Here is a 10,677-nt window from a genome sequence, read left to right as displayed (position 1 = left end):
ATGATTTTTGAGAAAATCTTTCCGAAATAAGTTTTAAAGAAATGTCTATTCATCCCTCCTTTCTAGACTTTTCTCACCCATATTTTCCCCTAAAATTTATAGTAGAAGATATGGTGGAAAATATATTTAGTTGATTTGAGTTTATAGAGAGAAGACATGTAGTTTCAAAAATAAAGAGAGTAGATGAAATGAAGATGAGTCAAACCATTAGAGACAGAGAAAAACCTACAAAAACAATAAGAGAAATTATTATGAAAGATCTAGAGATTAATGATTTGGATAGAAATATAATCATAAATAGAACATTATAATAAAAGTTGATTCACATAACTGATGATACTTAATAAGATAAGTTTTGGATTTGTTGTTGTTATCGATGCAATCGTGTAGTGTGTCTATCCTTTGTTTAAATAACACAACTATATAGATTTCATATTAATGTATTAATGTTTTCAAAATATAAGTTTACATGTATGAATGTATAATTTCATATAGAAAAGGAAAATACAAGCATGATCGAGATTGAATCTATACATAATTGGAGTTGTTAATTAAGCAGTTGGAAATGAAGAATCCATGGCAATGCCACACAAGCCTTCCTTAGCAGCTATACCTCTTTGCATCCTAATGTATCCTTTCTCACCCCACACTGTTCCCCATGAATTCTTAACCAACCAATAGTCAGTACCATTTGCACTTCCATAACCAACAGCAGTAACGCCATGATCTAACTCAGTTCCGCATTCTCCTGTATAAATTCCATGCGAATAAAACATGAAACTTGAATCACTAGCATCAATAGAAACTGATATTGGTTGGTTAGCCACAGCTTTGAGAAGTGCATCCTCACTGTTAACCGGAACTTTCTCGTATCCTTTAATCTTAGCAACAGGAACGGTTGTTGCAGTGTTACAACTTCCATCAGTTGCTTTATAAGGATAGTTAGTCTCACTTGTGATTCCACCATTTTTAATGATAAATTCAAAACCATCTTCCATTAAACCTCCTTCACAACCTTGGTCTTCACCTTTTGTGTCACAATCAACTAGCTCTTGTTCTGAGAGAGATACTAGTTTACCTGTTGTTATTTGGTTGATACCTTCAGTTGCAGCAACAGTTGAAAATGCCCAGCAACTCCCTTGATTCATTTTCAAAACAAACATTAATTATTCGAAACAAATAATATCTAGTAAAATATTGTTCATTGTTTATGTTACTTACCACATTGACCTTGGTCCTTGATTGGAGTAACAGCTCCTTTTACCCTCCAATCTACAGATGCTGGAATAGAAGTAACATCTTCATACATAAATGATGTTGAAGTTAACTCAGTAGTAGAAGACCTCTTTTTGTAACCATTACGAGAAGCTTTAAATTCGTCAAGAGTCAAATCAGCAAGGTGATTAACACTTAGTTTGTAAGGTTTGTTGTTGGCATCATTGAATGATTCAATGAATTCAACATTGTCCTTGAATATCATGAAACGTTTGTCTTTCTCAGCATCATCATTATACACTTTGCTATATTCTGTCATCCATTGCTCGTGTCTTTCTTCTAAGGATGGTGATGATGTTGATTGTTGCAGCTTTCGGGACATTACATTGGTGATATTGAGAGCAAGGATGAGGAACAGAACACACATGTATTGTTTTTGGTTGTTAGAAACCATTTTGTTGTTATCAAAGAAAGCCTTGTTGAGTTGAGGTGTGTATGTTTATGTGTTGGAGAAAGAAATGTAAATTGATATGAATTGAAATAAAATGGAAGTGGTGGTTTATATAGATATAAAAAAAACTTCAAATTAATCTGAATTTGCGGCCACGGCATATTGCATTGTTTTTTTAGTTTATTTAGTTATTTTATATTATTATTTAAAGAACATGGTAGCTTTTGTTCTGTCTAAGGGGATTTTCAGTTTGGTTAAAACTCATTAAACTATTTAATTAAGGTAAGAAAACAGAATAGCGAACAACTTACACAAAATCAATATAGTATTAGTCATATACACGGGCAAGTAATATTTGGAGTTGAAGTTATGGGAAATTCATTATTTGAATTTTATCCATATATTATCAGATATAGCCTAACGTACGGCTCATTCTGATTCAGCCTAATGTATGGTTCCTTCAACTGTTCCAATACGGTCTAGCGTACGACCCATTTGGATATTCATCCCCTCAGATACTACCTAGCGTACGGTACATTCTGAAATGTAGTCTAGCGTATGACTACCCCTTTTATCATCAGATACAGCCTAAAGGACGGCTCATTCTGCTACTCAGATACGATCTAGCGTATGATCCATTATGATCTTTTATCCTCAGATACAGCCTAATTGACAGCTCATTCTGCAACTCAGATACGGTCTAGCGTACGACCCAGTCTGGCACTTCTCATCAGATACTACCTAGCGTACGGTACATTCTGAAATGTAGTCTAGCGTACAACTACTTTTTATCGGCAGATACATCGTAACGGGCGGCTCATTCTACTACTCAGATACGATCTAGCGTACGATCCATTCTGATCTTTATTTCTCCAGATATAGCCTAACGGACGGGTCACTCTGCTACTCAGATACGGTCTAGCGTATGACCCATTCTGATCCTTATCTCATCAGGTTCAGCTCACCCTAATATCACCTAATGGATGACTCATTATACGGTCTAGCGTACGACCCAGTGTGACACCCATGTCTTCAGATATGGTCTAATGCACGACGCACTCTGAAGCTCTCATCATCAAACTTTCTGGCTGGCATCTTTAAGCCCATCTCCACCAAGACTATCTTTTAATTAACAAGTGCAAATTTTTGGGGCATTCTAAGTGTTCAATAATCTTCCACCTCCAGATCACGAATGGCGTACATACCATTCTAATTCTCTCGGTTTAAGAATATTGAACAGGGACAGCTGTCATACCCCAAAATTTGCCTGTTAATTTTTATGATAAATTGATTCATGCATGGCATTCATTTCACATTTGCATTCATTCATTAGCATACATTCTCATATAAATTATAAATTTTAATTTATTTATTATGTGATACAGATATAAAAAATAATAATGATTTTGGTTATCTGTATGATATAAATAAATTTTATATATATAAATAAAATAGTTTTAATTTAATGATAAATAAAAATAGATTTGAATTTTAATTGTATAATTAAAATTTTAAATTAATTTTATTTGTTAAAGCTCATTAAATTATAATAACTATTTTTTATAATTTAGTGACTCATGTTCCATTTATTCATTATTTATAATAATAGTTGTATTTAATAAATATTTATTTATAATAATAGATAGCAAGGTTAAACCCTAGTCCACACCATTATAGCTAACTCTCCTAAATTATAGGAAGGGATCCAAATATTTAGCAGGGTTAAACCCTAATCCACACCATTATAAATACTTCATATGGCTGCAGCTAGAGGGGGAAGACGGAAAAAGAGGAGAGATACAGCAGAAGAAGATACACAAGGCAAGGCAGAAGCGAGAAGATTCACGGGCAGGGAAAAGAGAAGCAACCATAAAGCACTCAAATCCCTAGTAAGTGTTCATTATGGAATTTGCATCCAACATGATTACCTTGCAATACTCCTTAATTCATGCATGAATAATATTGGTTTAATATATATATTGAGATGATGTATTCATAGTTTGGTGGATGTTGATATTGCTTTATTCAAGTATGCATCTGTTATTGATATGTCATGTTGGAGAAATTTTGTTGGCATGATTAAAGAATTATATCTGCCATTTAATTATTATTATTATTATATGAGTGTTGTTTCTAGCATGATTATGTTTATTTCACATGTTGTTATTACATAATAATGATGATGATATAATGGTGATAATATAAATCCTTGGTTGTCTTTAACATGTATGTGTAAGGTTTGTTTTATCATTATCACTTGCAGTAAAGAGAACTAATACATGAGTAAAATAATATAAGCTTCTTGATTTGTGCATGGCTATTTTTATTATTGCCTGATGATTACATATGATCTTATTTTATGTGTGTGGTTTGATATAAGATGAAGTTACAGGTTTGTTGTATTCACATGAAAGAAACAACATGCATGGTGGCGTGTAGAATTAATATATGTTTTAATGAAGGCGAATAAATAACGAATGAACCAACATGGCTTGTTGGTAGCTCCCCACTCACTGCAACGTAGAGGTCCTATTTTTTAGCTTTTCAGGTTTTTTAGTATGTTTAATCCCTTTCCACTATGATTAATTCACCATTATTTTTCTATTATTAAAATAAAATCCATTAATTAATTTTCTAATTAATATATTATATTGGTTATTTAAACTAGGATATAATTTAATCTAGTTTATTAATTAAATTTTCATATATCACTTAATTAATTAAAATGGGCTATTTTGAATAATAAAAAACTAATTATATTTTTTTTCTCTTTTCTTTTAAAATTTCTATCAATTTAGTCTAAGTTTTTCCATAAATTCATAAAAAAAAGTTTCTATTATTATAGACTAAAAATATTCTTAATTCATTCTTAAATTTAGTTTATTTATTTCATTTGTCATGAACTTTCTATGCCCTTTTAATTTTGTACTCGTTAATTAAGATTTAGATATTTTATATCCCCTTTTAAATTATGTACCCCCATCCCGAAGCCATGTAATAGCGTAGTCTTATTTTTCGCACTTTAATTTTTCCATACTGTGAATATAACTGTCTAGATGTATGCTAATAGGATTGCATGGAAAGATAAATAATCGAACTTAGATAAATTAATTCAAGATAATATATCCGAATCCAATCATTTCCACACTTGCACCTCTAGGGTAACCCTCTCTTTGTTGCCTTACGATATTACGGTCATGTCCCGCGAATGTGGGGATACCCTTAGCAAAGACCCTTTCGATTAAATCATCATCATCCCTAAACAGATAAGTCATAGTCCCTTCGATCAAAAGGTCAATGTCCCTACATGATAAATCATAGTCCCTCGAACGTTACCTTCGAATATATGACCTTGTCCCTCGAACGTTGCCTTCGAATATATGACCTTGTCCCTCGAACGTTGCCTTCGAATATATGACTTTGTCCCTCGATGACCCTTCTTTGTAGCCTACGATTAAATGATGATCGTCTCTTTGAATGCTAAGGTATCCTTACAAATGTTGCCTTCTATGACCAATCGACGACCCCACGATGTCCCTTTACATCCAAAGGATAAGACTACTTACTTCTCAATAGTAAGGACAGTTTTACCCTCCTAAGGATAGGAAATACCTATAAAGACCTTGGTTAGGTATAACTCTTAAATGCTTGCTCACAGCTTAAAATACTTTTCACACCTCACACTTTTCAAAACATCTTTTAGAAAATCACCACTTGGTATACATTCGCACCAGAATCATCGCCGAGTTATATTTTTCTAAACATCTTTCAAAATCAAACGAGATAAACACTTTGTATACATTCGTACAAGAATCATTACAAAGTTAAACTCTCATTTCAAAATATTTTCTAAACACACCACATTTCTCAAACACTTTCTCAAACAAGGAAAACGTAAGTGAGTTAAGCAATTAAGAGCCCATGGATAACCATGGATACAAAGGGTGCTAACACCTTCCCTTTGTATAATGTACCTCCCGAACTCAAAATCTAATCAAGGTCTTTCCTGTTCTTTTCCGCCTTTCCTTATTGGATAAAAGAAAAGTCGGTGGCGACTCTTGCTATCCGCAACATTGCTTTTCAAAGCAAAAACACAAAGTCAGTTCACCGTATCACAAAGGGTTATCGTTGATAACAACTTAAGTTGTCGAGAAATCCTTTATATATAAGTTTTGGGGTTTAGGGTGTTACAAGGTGCACATTTTATATTAATAAGGTGCGATGGGATAAACATAATATCCAATTACTAAAACTTGGGTTAAACTTAACTAAACTAATTATAATAAGATTATATGCCTTTAGAAGCAAGAGTTGGGAACAATCCATATGATGGATTAGAATAAAGAACTATTTATCCAACTAATAATATTCAAGAATTGTATTATATACAATTAGAAGGAGTTCCAACCTAAATAACTAAGTTTTGGGGTAATCATCCCACTACTCACTTGAAACAAAGTAAAATGTGGATCTCGATCCACTAAAAGATCTTCCAATGGGATTTTCTGAATCAAATGTCGATGGTAATTTGGTTTGACTAAAATGGTTGAAGCATATTTAATTAAATGCCTAATTGAATATGTTGTTTTTAATGATATATATATCTTCACATTTTTATATGTAGATTACCATGTCAACAAACACAACAAACAACATTTTGTAATCAATCATTGACAAGGAAAATTTGTCTGGGACAAATTTTAAGGATTGACAGTGAAACTTGAGGATTATCCTCAAGCATGTGAAAAAGCCGAACGTCTTAGAGACACCTCTTCCTGAAGAGGAACCTATTGCTTATGCTCCTAAGGGTGAAAGAGATGCTTATAAGAAGCATGTTGATGATGCCAATGAAATTGTCTGCCTCGTGTTGTCTACCATGAACTTTGAGGTGAAAAAGTAACATGAGAACATGACAATGTGCAATATGATCGAACACCTAAATATGCTCTATTAAAAGCAGGCTAGGTATGAGAGATTTGAAGTTTCCAAAGCCCTTTTTTCAAGGAAATCTATTTGAGGGAACCCCTCTAGGTCTCCATGTGCTCAAGATGATTAGGTATGTGGAGAACCTTGAGAGATTGGGTTTTTCCCTCGGAAATGAGTTTGCTTGTCCTAAACTTAAATATGAATGATTTGGACAAAACTCTACTAGAGCTGCAAGGTATGTTAAGAACTGCTGAGCAGAATATGAATTCAAAAGGGAAGGCCCTTTTGATGGTTAATAATGGAAACTTTAAGAAGCCAAACAAAAGGCCCAATAAACATTGTAGTAAAGGGAATGTAAAAGAAGTTGTTAGGACCAAACCTACTAGTCGCACTTTGAAGCCTGATAGAGGTATAACAAAGGAGGGAACTTGCTTCTACCGCGGTAAGATTGGACACTGGAAGAGAGACTACCCAAAGTACCTGTAAGATAAGAAGAATATAGTAGAGACTTCAACTTCAGGTATTATTGTTATAGAAATAAATTTATTTACTTTCACATCATGGGTATTGGATACTAGATGTAGTTACACATTTGTACTAATGCGCAGGGCCTAAAAAGAAGTAGAGAACTGACAAAAGGTGAAGTTGATCTATGAGTTGGTAAGGGAGCAAAAGTTGTTGCTTTAGTCATAAGAACTTATGTATTGACTTTACCTGCTGGTTTAATATTTCAGTTAGAGAACTTCTATTATATATACCTGCAATTTGCAGGAATGTTATTTATGTTTCTTGTTTGGACAAGTTTGATTTTTCATTTACAATAAAAAATAATTGTTGCTTTATCTATTTGAATGATGTATTCTATGCTACTGCACAAATGAACAATGGACTATATGTCACTGATCTTGAAATGTCTATTATAAAATTAATACTAAAAGGATAAAAGCTAATGAGTTAAATCCAACTTACCTTTGGTATTGTCTCTTAGGCCACATAAATGAGAAATGCATTTCCAATCTCCATAAAAATGGGATATTAACTCTTTTGGTTATGAATCATATGAGACGTGCATATCTTGTTTACTTGGAAAGATAACAAAGTCCCCATTCACAGAAAAAGGTGAATGATAAGTGATCTTTTATCCCTCATACATACCAGAGGAGGTTTTTCAGTACTTCATCACATTTACTAATGATTACAATAGATATGATTATGTGTATTTAATGAAACACAAATCTGAGTCACTTGAAAAGTTTAAAGAGTTAAAAAATGAAATACAAAATCAAATAAGCAAGAATATTAAAACCATTCGATCTGATCGAGGTGGTGAATATTTAAGCTTATAGTTTGATGACCATCTGAAAGAGTGTGGGATTCTATCCAACTAACTTCTCTTAGAACAAAAAAATGTAATGATGTATATAAGAGAAGAAATATAGTCATGTTAGACATGGTTCAATCAATGATGAGTCACAGTAATCTTCCAAAATCCTTTTGGGGACATGCTTTTGTTGACATCAGCTTAAACACTTGACCATGTTCCATCCAACACAATTGAGAAGACACCATATGAGACATGAAGTGGCAAGAGACCACACATGTCTTTCATGAAGATTTGGGGTAACTAAGCTTGAGCCTAAATCTGATAAATGCTTCTTTGCGGGGGTAACATAAGTAAACTAAAGGATATTACTTCTACAATGCTTCTGAGGGAAAAATGTTTGTTGCTCAGACTGGTGTATGCCTAGAAAAGGGTTTTATTTCCATAGGAATAAGTGGGAAGAAACTAGATATTGAAGATATTCAAGAATTACAAAGTATTGATACATCTATGGAGGAATTAGAGCAGAAAACACATGCAATTATGAAAGAGCAACCTGCTCAAGTAGAATAAGACCAACAAGATATGCTTATTTGAGAGATATGGTTATCTCGTAAGTGATCAAGGTGATGTATTACTCATGGATCAAGATGATCCTGTAACCTACCACAAGGCCATCATTGGTCATGAGTATGAGAAGTGCCTAGAAGCCACGAAATATGAAATGGATTTCATGTACATAAACTAGGTTTGGATCTTGGTTAAGCCTCATGTAGGAGTTAGTCTTATAGGATGCAAGTGGGTCTTCAAAAAGAAGACTCTCACGGATGGTAAGGTACATACCTGTAAGGCTAGACTGGTTTCTAAGGGCTATAAGAAAATCATGGTGTAGACTATGATGATACATTTTCACCACTTGCGATGCTCAAATCTGTTTGGATTTTACTTGCTCTAGTTGCATATCATGATTATAAAAAATATGGCAGATGGATGTCAAGACTGAATTTATTAATGGGAATCTTCTTGAGGATGTGTACATGACACAACCTGAAGGATTTGAAGTACTACAAGAGGCCCAACAAATATGCAATTTATAGTGATAAATCTATTGATTCAAAGCAAGCTTCTAGAAGTTAGAATCTTCATTTTGATGAAATAGTAAAACAATATGGATTCATTAAAAAAGAAGACAAGCCTTGTGTCAACAAGATGTTTAGTGGGATCATGATCGTTTTCTTGATATTATATGTAGATGACATATTACTCATAATAAACGTTATCACTACCTTGAAAAAAGTGAAAACTTGGCGAGGGAAATGTTTTTTTATGATGGACCTGGGTGAAACAACCTATATATTAAAAATCAAGATCTATAGAGATAGATCATAAAACCTACTTGGCATGAGTCGGAGTACATGCATAGATAAAATATTGAGACACTTTAATATGCATGATTCCAAGAAAGGATTCATACCAATGCAACACGACATGCGTCTATAAAAAACACAATCCACTACAACTAAGGAAAAAAGGTATCACATGAATAAGATTCCATATGCATCTAAAATACGGTCTATTATGTATGTCATGTTATGTACTCGACCAAATGTCTCATATGCTTTAAGTGCAACGAGTAGGTACCAATATGATCATAATGATGCTCATTAGGTTGCTGTCAAGAATATCCTCAAGTACTTGAGAAGAACTAAGGGATCATTCTTTATTTATGGAGGTCAGGAAGAGCTCATTGTAATTGGATACACCGATGCTAGCTTCCAAACAGATAAGGATGACTTTAGATTTCAATTTGGTTATGTGTTTTGATTAAATGGCAGCGTTGTAAGCTGGAAAAGTTCAAAGCAGGATATAATTGTTGATTCTACAACTAAAGCCAAGTATATTGTTTCCTTAAATGAAACAAAGGAAGTTGTTTGGATTAAGAAGTTCATTAGTGAACTTGACATAGTCCCTATCATTATCGATCCCATTGATCTCTATTATGATAACAATGGTACTATCACACAAGTTAATGATCCTAATTCTCATCCTACTTAAGGGAAATTATTTGTATTTAGTTGCGTTTAACATCACAATTTCCCTTCAGATTACACACGTTGGATCCTCACAAAGGAATCCTTGCCTCCCTTCAAGGCGATCATACATATTGGATCCTCACGTAGGAATCCTTGTCACCTCAAGGGAAATATTAGCATCCTCAAGCAGAACCTATTGCTCTCTAGGATAACAACAAAAGCCTTCTTTTAAAGTAATCCACTTAAATAAAATGAAAGTATACAAACACATCATTCAATATAGTCCCATAGGGGAAAAAGAGTATAAAACCTCTAAGGAAAAATAATTACATAACCCCTTTTTGGTGGCACCATTACAAAAAGGTCGCTAAAGGCATGAATAAGTAAATCCCTAAACTCATTGGTCCTTCAAAGTATTCCCAGGGTGAACATAATCTTTTGGTGCCTGGAGATAAGTTAGGGGAACCTCACCAGTAAGCGGGACCTCCTCCTCATCTACTAACTGACCACCGACGACCATCTTGAACAAGTCCATTTGACTCAAGTCTAACACTTGATAGAGGAAGGTTATCCGCTCCTTCGCCCATTCGAAGTACTGGTCATATGTTTCCAATAGGTCATCATTGAGTGCATAAATTCCCCCTAAACTTTCTATAGAGAGTTAAGGGCTACCTCAAGAGATCCCCTTAGGCTCTTTTCTACGGCAGTGTGAGCTCATGCCTATAATACCA

General features: G+C 33.8%; 1 protein-coding gene across 1 annotated transcript; it reads right to left on the bottom strand.

Annotated features, from left to right (window-relative positions):
• Positions 1 to 551: 551 nt before the first annotated feature.
• Positions 552 to 1,729, bottom strand: LOC127103910 (senescence-specific cysteine protease SAG39). The gene is made up of 2 exons (XM_051041145.1): positions 1,222 to 1,729; positions 552 to 1,138 (listed from the first exon to the last, which is right to left on the bottom strand). Exons 1-2 carry the CDS (start codon positions 1,667 to 1,669, stop codon positions 552 to 554), a joined length of 1,035 nt encoding a protein of 344 aa, XP_050897102.1. The 5' UTR covers positions 1,670 to 1,729.
• Between the last annotated feature and the right edge of the window lie 8,948 nt (positions 1,730 to 10,677).

This window comes from Lathyrus oleraceus, chromosome 7 (assembly GCF_024323335.1).
Source record: "Lathyrus oleraceus cultivar Zhongwan6 chromosome 7, CAAS_Psat_ZW6_1.0, whole genome shotgun sequence".
Taxonomy (NCBI): Eukaryota; Viridiplantae; Streptophyta; class Magnoliopsida; order Fabales; family Fabaceae; genus Lathyrus; species Lathyrus oleraceus.
Note: the sequence above shows the minus strand (reverse complement) of the source record. Positions and strands in the feature narration are given on the sequence as shown.

Bases quoted from the DNA above. Each gene is read 5' to 3' on its own strand.
- LOC127103910 (XM_051041145.1), bottom strand. From the start codon at position 1,669: ATGGTTTCTAACAACCAAAAACAATACATGTGTGTTCTGTTCCTCATC. The intron at 1,139-1,221 runs GTAAGTAACATA...AAATGAATCAAG, and splicing joins CAAGGACCAAGGTCAATGTG to GGAGTTGCTGGGCATTTTCA.